Source organism: Pseudopipra pipra, chromosome 28 (assembly GCF_036250125.1).
Source record: "Pseudopipra pipra isolate bDixPip1 chromosome 28, bDixPip1.hap1, whole genome shotgun sequence".
NCBI lineage: Eukaryota > Metazoa > Chordata > Aves > Passeriformes > Pipridae > Pseudopipra > Pseudopipra pipra.
The window spans coordinates 1,969,426-1,979,196 of record NC_087576.1 but is presented as its reverse complement, the minus strand read 5'-3'; the positions used below and the strand labels follow the sequence as shown (position 1 = coordinate 1,979,196).

Sequence of the window (9,771 nt, the reverse complement as noted above, 5' to 3'; positions counted from 1 at the left end):
GGGGGGGAGCGGGGCCGGGAGCCGGCGACAGAGAGAGAGAGAGGAGGGGTTAAATCCTCCCCCCCACCCCCCCCCCCCAACCCCGCTTCTACAATCACATCTGCCAGCCAGATCGCCCCCCTCCCCCTCGAGGAAACACCACCAAGGGACCCCACGGAGGACCGCGCCCCCCCCGCGCCCCCTCCTCCGCGGCCACCCCCGGCCCCCCCGCCCCCCCACGCCTCCTCCTCCTCCCCCCCGCCGCCCCCGCCCCAACTTTTTTTCTTGCATGATTTCCCTCGCACGGATTTGCCACTCGGATGTTGTTTCCTCGGGAGCTGAGCTCGGAGCCACGTTGAACCAGCCTTTTCCTCCAGTGCTATGACAGGCAAACTACTGGAGAAGCTGCCGGGGACCATGAACACTTTGATGAACCAATTGCCTGACAATCTGTACCCAGAGGAGATCCCCAACTCTTTGAATATCTTCTCCAGCACCAGCGACTCGGTGGCTCACTACAACCAGATGGCTGCAGGTAAAAGGGGAGGGGGGGGGAAAGAAAATGGGGAGAAGCGGCGCAGCGAGGGGGGGTGTGTGGAAGCCGGTGGGGCGAGGAGGAGGATGCTGTGGGTAGGGTGTCATGGAGCCTCGGAGGGAAGGGAAGAGCTGGGGCTGGGGAGCGTCCCCCCCCCGCACCCACCCACCCCTTTTCCTCGCCGTGCTCTCCGCGCGATCGCTGCAGGGGCTCCGCCGAGCGCTGCCGCCGCCGAGCCGCCGCCGCAGGTACGGGCACGGCGGCCGGGGCTCCGTGGGGGAGGAGGACACGGGTGGAAAAGCCGGGGGGGAAAGGCCGGGGGGCACCCCCGTGTCGCGCAGAGGGGCCGCCCGCCCGCGCCGGGCTCCGCGCGGGTGCGGAGGCGCCGCGGACGCGCGTGGGGCCGTGGCGGCCGCCCCCCCCACACACCCCGCAGCGGCGGCGGCGGCAGCGTGGGCTCCCCGGGACGCGGCGACGACTTTCCCGGAGCGCGGGGTTGAGGGGGAAAAGGAGCGGGGGATGGGGGGACAGGAGAAGGGAGGACCTGGGGGGCACAGGTGAGCGCCGAGGGCGGCGTCGGCGGCCGCAGCCCCGGCTCCGCGGAGTGCCCAGCGCTGCCGGGGCTGGACGGGGAGGAAGCCTACCTGTAGCCGCAGGTACCTCCTTCCCCCGGCGGGGCGGCGGTGGGGTGTCCCCCCCCCCCACACCCACCCAGGGCAGCTCCCCGCGGGGGCGGCGGGGGCGGCCCCGCATCGTCGGGACCCCCGGCAGGCAGCGCCGCATACGCGGGGTGGAAGCAGAGAGGGGAGCGGGGCCAGCGGGAACCGGCGCATCCCCGGCTCCCCAGAGCATCCCCCGGTGCGTCCCCGGTGCTCCCCCTCCCGGGCCCACCCGGCTCACCCTGCCCCGCTTCTCTCGCACTTTGCAGATAATGTTATGGACATTGGCTTAGCGAACGAAAAGGCCGGTCAGGAATTGTCCTCCTACTCGGGCACTTTTCAACCCGCCCCGGGCAACAAGACTGTCACCTACCTGGGGAAATTCGCTTTCGACTCGCCCTCCAACTGGTGCCAGGACAACATCATCAGCCTGATGAGCGCCGGCATCCTGGGGGTGCCGCCGTCCTCGGGCGCGCTCACCAGCACGCAGAGCTCGGCGGGCAGCATGGGGCCGCCGCAGGGCGAGGTGGACCAGATGTACCCCGCGCTGCCGCCCTACTCCTCCTGCAGTGACCTCTACCCAGAGCCCGTCTCCTTCCACGACCCCCAGAGCAACCCCGGCCTCACCTACTCCCCCCAGGATTACCAGGCGGCCAAGCCCGCCTTGGACAGCAACCTCTTCCCCATGATCCCAGACTATAACCTCTACCACCACCCCAACGACATGGGCACCATCACGGAGCACAAACCCTTCCAGAGCTTGGACCCCATCCGCGTCAACCCGCCCCCCATCACCCCGCTGGAGACCATCAAGGCCTTCAAGGACAAGCAGATCCACCCGGGTTTCGGGGGGCTGCCGCAGCCGCCCCTCACCCTCAAGCCCATCCGACCCCGCAAGTACCCCAACCGGCCCAGCAAGACGCCGCTCCACGAGCGGCCCCACGCCTGCCCCGCCGAGGGCTGCGACCGCCGCTTCTCCCGCTCCGACGAGCTCACCCGCCACCTCCGCATCCACACGGGCCACAAGCCCTTCCAGTGCCGCATCTGCATGCGGAGCTTCAGCCGCAGCGACCACCTCACCACCCACATCCGCACCCACACCGGCGAGAAGCCCTTCGCCTGCGAGTTCTGCGGCCGCAAGTTCGCCCGCTCCGACGAGCGCAAGCGGCACGCCAAGATCCACCTCAAGCAGAAGGAGAAGAAGGCCGAGAAGGGCTCGGGCGGGCAGCCCCCCGCCGCGCCCCCCGCCGCCGCCGCCGCCACCACCTCGCCCCCCGTCGCCCTCGCCCCCGCCGTCACCACGTGCGCTTGAGGGACCGTGGGGGGCGGCGCGGTGGCACCCCCTTCTCCTCCCCTTGCCCTCTCGGCGCCGCTCCGGGGGGAACCCCCGCGGTGTTCAGGATACCCCGGGGTTGTGCTGCGACGGGTCCGCGCCCGGATTGAGCGGGTCCAGGCTGCCCGCACCCGGATCCTGCCTGCACTTGGATCGACGGGACCCGCACTGCCCGCACCCGGATTGCCCGGACTTGCGCTGCCCGCGCCGGGGCTGCCCGCACCACCTGGATCCCGGCTGCCTGCTCCCGCACCTCCCAGATCCCGGCTGCTTCCACCCGCACCGCCCGGGGCCGGGCCGCCCGCACTGCCTGGATCCCGGCCTCCTGCTCCCTCAGCTCCCGGATCCCGGCTGCTCACACCCGCACTACCCGGGGCCGGGCTGCCCACACCTGGCTCACCCGGCTCCCTGCTGCCCGCACCCTCTTCCCGGATCCCTGCTCCCGCACCTGGATTACCTGAACCTCCCGGATCCCGGCTGGATTGCCCAGTCTCGGCTCTCCCGGCTCCAGCTCTCCCGCTCCCCACCACCTGCACCCTGCTCCTCCCGGGGACATCCCGCCCGCACCCTCCCGGCCCAGCTCCGGGCTGCCCGGGCGGCAGATCCTGGGAATCCCGGCTAACCCACATCCCAGGGCTCGGTCCCGAGCCGCCCGCTCCCCCCGGGGCTGGGTGCTCCAGGATCAGCCTCCCCCCACCACCTCCTCCCTCGTCCCGACCCGCCCGGCTCCTCCAGGGCTGGGGACTCCAGGATCCGTGTGGGGATGGATGGACAGACGGACGGACGGACGGAAGGATGGATGGAAGGAGCCGATCCCTCACCGGGCCTGGAGCCCCCGTTGCCCCCCCCATGCCCGTGTCCCCCCCGTGCCCCCCAAGCACCGGCTCCCCGTGGTGGAGGTAAGAGGGCTCGGCCCCCCCAAGCCGGGCTGGCGGGCGGGGGGCGGCTCTGCGGGTCCCCCCAACTTCGGGGGTGTTGTCCCAGCAGCAGCTTTTGGGTTTGTTTTCTTATTTTTTTTTTTTTCTTCTTTTCCTTTTTATGTTATTTTTATTTTTATTTTATTTTTTTTCAGCAGAAGGGAAATTCTTTACAGAAATGCAGAAAAAAAGCACCCCAGTATTTTGCTGAATACTTTTTATAATGTGAGATATTTTTATTTTATTTTATTTGGTCACTTTAAAACAACCACCCAACTATGGAGGAGAAAAATCAATTAGTCCTCTATTTTATTTTTTTTTTTCTTTTTTTTTCTTTCTCCTTCTGGTATGTGCATGTCATTGCATGACTGCTCTGATTTTTTTCTTCTTTTGTTTTAATAAAACTGTGCTCAGACATTTAAGCTAAACTAAGCAAAAATAATAATAATGACTTAAAAAGAAAAAAAAATCTTTGTTGCCAAAAGGTCGTGCTATCCAGGTTTGATGTCTGCATGTGAAAAAAAAAAAACTACAAAAAAACACATTAAAAACGTACAAAAAATAAAGAGAAGAGGAAGAATGCAGTCTAATTTATGTGAACTGAAAGGAACAAAAAAAAAAAAAAAAAAGAAAAAAACAAACAAACCACAATCAGGTTTAACCACACAAACCTAAGGGAATGATATTTTTTGAAAGACTTTTGTATAAAGTTGAGTACTTAGAGAAAAAAAAAAATCATACCAGATGTAATATATTTTGTGGATGTTTTTATTTCTTGGATTTATAGTACCTTATACTAAGGTTAAAAAAAAAAATTATGCTTGATATTGTGAAAAGGTGACAATTTTCACACACATTTCATTTGCTCATTTGTCATGTTGTAATGCAAATATGATAGTTAATGCATACAGCATTTTTAAGGGAAAAAATCAGAAATATTGAACTGATGTATTGTTGTACCATTTGCACTGTGAGCAAATGCTAATGCAGTAAATATATTGTGTTTGCTGACAATCAAAATCTGTAGTAAATATCTTTATTTGCTTAAAAATGATCTATACTGCTCTGGAAAGAGGAAAAAAAAAACCAAACCAACCAACCAGTAACGTGTGAGGGGGTTGTAAAACGTGCAGGGAAGTGGGTGCTGTGTCTCCTCACGGGCGACTTTGAAACCTGTTTGTACGGACTTTTCTTTCCCTTTATTTATTTATTTTTTTTTTTCCTCCCCCCCCCTCCGAGCGTTGTATTTCCTCAAATATTATTTTTTTATGTGATTTAAAAAAAAAAAAAAAAAAAAGAAAAAAAAAGAAAAAAAGAAATAACCCACTTCTTTTCTCAGCCTTCCCCCCCCTCCCACCCCCCTTCCTTTCTCCTTCAGTTCTGTTCGCAGGATTGGCACGGCGGGACCGGCTGGGTGACCCCGAAGGCGACCGGCTCTTGCGTCCCCCCCTCTTTTTTCCCGGTCGTTCCCACTCCCCCCAAACCGTCCTTGGCGCGCCCTTGGCCTCGCATCCCGCTTTTCCCCGCTCGTGCCGCCGCCCTGACCCCGCCGCCGCCGGCACCATTTTTTATTCCGGCGGCTTCCGCGGCTCTCGGATCACGGTTGGGCCAAAGAGGATCGCGCCGCTTCAGCCGGTAATGCCCCCGTGCCCTTCGCCCGCCAAATCGCCCCCGGGGCGGCGCCCGGAGGGGATTTCATTCCCGGGCCGGATCGCTCGGGATAAAAATAACCCTGCTGGGTTTCGGCGCTGGCACGAGGAACGAGTGGGAGAAGGAGCTCGGAGGCGCTTTGGATGTTTGGGATGGTGGCACGCGCGCGGTGGTTGAATCCGTCCCCTCCAACCGGGGGGCTGCTGGAGCTGGGATTGTGCTGGAGGATCCCAGAGTGAGGGTCTGGGGGGTCCCTTGGCGCACGTGGGCCCAGCTCTGCCGGGCCGGAGCATCCCACAAGTGTCCCCTTTGCCAAGCCTTGCTGGCAGTGCTGGGGGTTGGTGTTGGCGCTGTGGTCTTTCCCGGTGTTCCCGAGGCACGGAGGCGTTGGAATTGTTGTCAGATTTCCCGCAGATCTGCAGTTGGGCCTGGAGGAGCTGCTGCTCCAGCTCTGCCCATCCCAGGGGGTTGCTGAGCCCCTTGGGCTTGGAGGGGCTTTAATTTGGGGAGAATTTGAGGGCTGACGGTGGCTCGGGGCCCACCTGGCCTAGCCAGGGATGGCATCTCGTGGTATTGGGGACTTGGCTTTGGAGCCCACGGGCGCTGTGTCGGGTGTGCTCCGGTGCCTCTGAGTGGATTCCCATGTGGTTGAGTGTCTGGTGACCATGGCTGGACTGGGATGAGCTGGGATTGTCCTCCCCTCCGGGAGGTCCTGCAGCCCTCAGGGGCTGTCAGTTGGTTTTGGAGCCGCCAGTCCCCGCGGTGTCCCCGTGTGTGGCTCGGATGAGCCGAGGTGGATGGCAGGAACCAGCGCCGCCTTGGCCCCCAGCGTCACCCCAGGGAGCTGTGGCAGTGGTGGTGGTGGTGGTTGTGCCCATTTCCACTGGTGGCTCACACTGGAAGACACTGGAGATACCGGCAGCGGGCAGGAGATGCCACAGCGAGGAGCCACCCGAGGCCGCGCCAACATTTTGGGCTCCTTCCGTGGGCAAGGAAGAGGAGGAGGGAAGGAGCCCACCAGGTCCTGGGCACCCGCTGTGCCCCCCGGGCCCAGCCATCCCCGCTGGGCAGGACCCTCCCGGCGCGGAGCAGGAAGCCGAGGAGCACCGGGAGCACCCTTGGGTGGCAGAGCGCGGGGAGTGCGTGCAGCACCTTGCACGAAAAATGTTGGTTGCTACGGAAACACGGCACTTTCCATCCCCGTTCTGGGCTATCTGTGTTCTGGGGAGGAGGGAAGGGCTTCCAGTCACGTACCAGCTCCACACAACTTGCTGCCTCTCCCCTCCTCGACGGCACCGCCGGGGTCCCCGGGAGGCCGCCGGCGCCTCGCTGCTCCCTGCTGAGGGTCTTCGGGGCTTTGCAGGATGTTGGTGAACCCCGGAGCTCTCCACGGGATGGGATTTGCCGCTCAGGAGGAGCACCAAGAGCCGAGACCCCCTGCTTGGGGTGGGCAGCGAAGAGGACCCTCAGCCCAGAAGCTCCTGGTTTTGCAGCTGGTGCTACAGATGTTGGCGGGATCCTTCCCTGATCTTCCCAGCTCCAGCTCTGCTTCTCCTGCTGCCTGGCAGGAGACAGAAGGTCTGGATGGTTCTGGATCACCTGATCCTCATCTTCCTGTGCCAGCACCGTGTGGATCCCCTTTCCTTTCTCCCCATCCCTGGCCAGAGTGTTTTGGGGGAAGGGGCCAGACTTGCCCCCCTCAGCACATGCCTGGGAGAGGGGGACACACCGGGCAGAGCCTCCATGGAAGATGCTCCCGGAGCCCCAGTGGGATGACAGATCCAGGATCCGCCTGTCCCAGCTCTGCCACGTCCCCTGCGCCCCGAGGTGACAGCGTGGGGCACCACAGTGGGGATGGCAGCCGGGAGCAGCGGGAACCACCAGCCAAACCTTCCTGGCACCAGCTTCCCTCCGGAGGGGGATGCAGTGGGATCCTCCCGGCTCAGGGTGCGCCCACACACCCCACCAGTACCCCAAAAACTGATCCCTTTCCCTCGCAGCCTCCCCTCTCCACCAATCCCTCCAGCTCATTCTCCCCATCCCAGCCCAAAATGGGACAACTGGTGGGGACTGACGCCCCCCTCCCCAGCCCTGCCCTCACCCTCCCTGCTCCTTTTGGGCTAATCCCTGTCCTCACCGGTGTCGGTGACACCTTCCCAGTTTAGCATCATCCTCCCTGGCTGTAATTACCGTGCTGTTTATTTACCTCCACCTGCTAATTGATAAAGCCACCCCTGGCACCCATCCCAGGCCTCCTCCCCGTGTGCTGGCATGTGCTGGCACCGGCCTGGTGTCACCGAGCCCGTTCCCAACACCGGGATGTCACCCCCGGGGGGGTTCCCAGGGCACCCAGAGCTCGGGGTGGGGGGGCTTTGCCTCACCCTGGGGGTCACAGCTGGGGGACAGGGCGGTTTTTTGGTCTCCCAAAAGGCTTTGCTGCCCCAGCCGCCCCTGCCCAGCCTCCTGGGGTTGGGGCTGGGGGGTTTCCCCACAGAAATGGGTGCTTGTTCTTCCAAGCCTGGCGCACATTTCTGCTGCTCTTCCTCGGGATTTCCTTGGCTGGGGCAGCCCTGCTCCCCCCTGTGCCCTCGCCCACCCCAGGGATGATCCCAGACAATCCCATTTCCATTGCCCACCCCAGGGATGCTCCTGGGCACCCTGTTTTCATGTCCTCGCCCACCCCAGGGATGATCCCAGGCAATTCCTTCCCCTTGCCCACCCCAGGATGGTCCCGGGCATCCACTCCCAGTTCCATTGCCCACCCCAGGAATGCTCCCAGGCAATCCCTTCTCCCCGCCCACCCCATGGTGATCCCGGGCATCCCATGCTCATGTCCTCACCCACTCGGGGGTCTCCTGGGCATCCTGGATCCCACGCACACCCTTTCCCACCCCAGGGATAATCCCAGGCACCCCTTCCCCTCTCCCACCCCAGGGACGATCCCAGACAATCCCTGTTCCATTGCCGACCCCCGGGACGATCCCAGACAATCCCTGTTCCATTGCCCACCCCCGGGACGATCCCAGACAATCCCTGTTCCATTGCCCACCCCCGGGACGATCCCAGACAATCCCTGTTCCATTGCCGACCCCCGGGACGATCCCAGACAATCCCTGTTCCATTGCCGACCCCCGGGACGATCCCGGGACGATCCCAGTCCGTTCCTTCCCCCTCCCATCCCACGGTTCCCAGCGATTTCACGCCCCCCCCCCCCCCCCGCGCCCCCTTTCCACGCTTTGCACCGAAATCGGGAGGTCTTTCGGTGTTTTCTTCCCCCGCCCGTTGCGTCACACGATACGTGACATCACACACCGATAACGGTGACGTCACGCCCCCACCCGTGACGTCACGGCGGCGCGCGGAGGGTTCAAAGGCGCGCGGCGCTCCCGGAAGGGGCGGGGCCAAAGGCGGTGGCACTTCCGGGAGCGGCGGGGGAACATGAGCTGGTGAGTGCGGGGGGAACAACCGGGAATAACAGCGGGAATAACCGGGAATAACACCGGCAACAACCGGGACAGGGACCCCAGGGGATAACCGGGACCGGGAACACCGGGAATAGCCGGGACAGGGACCGGGAACACCGGGAATAGCCGGGACAGGGACTGGGAACACCGGGAATAACCGGGACAGGGACCGGGAACACAGGGAATTGCAGCGGGAATAACACCGGGAATAGCCGGGACAGGGACCCCCGGGAACACAGGGAATTGCACCGGGAATAACACCGGGAATAACCGGGTCAGGGACCCCTGGGAACAGCGGCAATAACACCGGGAATAACACAGGAAATAACCGGGGCAGGGACCGGGAACACTGGCAGTAACACCGGGAATAACCGGGACAATGACGGGGAATACCAGGACAGGGAACACCGGGAATAACCGGGACAGGGACTGGTGTGTCCCAGTGCTGGCCAGGCTTTTCCCAGTCTTGGCCAGGCTTTTCCCAGTGCTGGCCAGGCTCATCCCAGTCCTGTCCAGGCTTTTCCCAGTGCTGGCCAGGCTTTTCCCAGTGCTGTCCAGGCTCGTCCCAGTGCTGGCCTGGCTTTTCCCAGTGCTGGCCTGGCTTTTCCCAGTGCTGTCCAGGCTCATCCCAGTGCTGGCCAGGCTCATCCCAGTGCTGGCCAGGCTTTTCCCAGTGCTGGCCAGGCTTGTCCCAGTGCTGGCCAGGCTTGTCCCAGTGCTGGCCAGGCTTTTCCCAGTGCTGTCCAGGCTTTTCCTAGTGCTGTCCAGGCTTTTCCCAGTGCTGGCCAGGCTTGTCCCAGTGCTGGCCAGGCTTTTCCCAGTGCTGTCCAGGCTTTTCCCAGTGCTGACCAGGCTTTTCCCAGTGCTGGCCATGCTTGTTCCAGTTCCTGGCCCTGGTGGGCCCCTGGGTCTGGCTAAAGGTCCCCAAAGGTCCCCAAAGCGGCTCCGTGCTCTGAACCGCTGCAAACCCACCCTCACCACTGCGAAAGCAAAGCTTTTTTCCCTTCAAAAAGGAGGAAAACCCAATTCCCACGTGCCCTGGGACCGGACACCTGTGTGCCTTTGGGGTTATTTAAAAGAATTATGTTAGAAATTGGTAATACTATTAATTGATCTCGACTGTGGGTGTTCTCATCCTGGCTTGTCCTGGAGATCCAGCGCCGTTGTGAGGGGTGAAGGGTGGGATGGATTCAGTTTAAAAAAAGGTCTTTTTTCCTCGCCTGGGAGGTTGAGT

At 61.8% G+C, this 9,771-nt stretch overlaps 2 protein-coding genes across 4 annotated transcripts in view; both read left to right on the top strand.

Moving 5' to 3' along the window:
* The first annotated feature begins 360 nt into the window (after window positions 1-360).
* On the top strand, window positions 361-4,443 carry EGR3 (early growth response 3). 2 transcript variants are annotated; one of them, XM_064638140.1, is made up of 2 exons: window positions 361-514; window positions 1,443-4,443. In XM_064638140.1, the coding sequence occupies exons 1-2, from the start codon at window positions 361-363 to the stop codon at window positions 2,483-2,485; spliced, it is 1,197 nt and encodes a 398-aa protein (XP_064494210.1). In that variant the 3' UTR covers window positions 2,486-4,443. The 2 variants fall into 2 exon arrangements, with proteins under 2 accessions (XP_064494210.1, XP_064494211.1); XM_064638141.1 differs by lacking the exon at window positions 361-514 and adding an exon at window positions 681-762.
* Window positions 4,444-8,260: 3,817 nt separating this feature from the next.
* The window catches only part of BIN3 (bridging integrator 3), a 39,868-nt gene continuing 38,357 nt past the window's right edge, over window positions 8,261-9,771 (top strand). For both annotated transcript variants that reach the window (XM_064638146.1, XM_064638145.1), the window contains exon 1: window positions 8,261-8,519. Coding sequence is in view for 1 of the 2 variants with exons in the window: in XM_064638145.1 (XP_064494215.1) it covers window positions 8,512-8,519 (8 nt within the window). In the remaining variant the exon portion in view is untranslated. The remainder of the gene's footprint in view (window positions 8,520-9,771) is intronic.

Bases quoted from the DNA above. Each gene is read 5' to 3' on its own strand.
- EGR3 (XM_064638140.1), top strand. From the start codon at position 361: ATGACAGGCAAACTACTGGAGAAGCTGCCGGGGACCATGAACACTTTG. The intron at 515-1,442 runs GTAAAAGGGGAG...CGCACTTTGCAG, and splicing joins CTACAACCAGATGGCTGCAG to ATAATGTTATGGACATTGGC.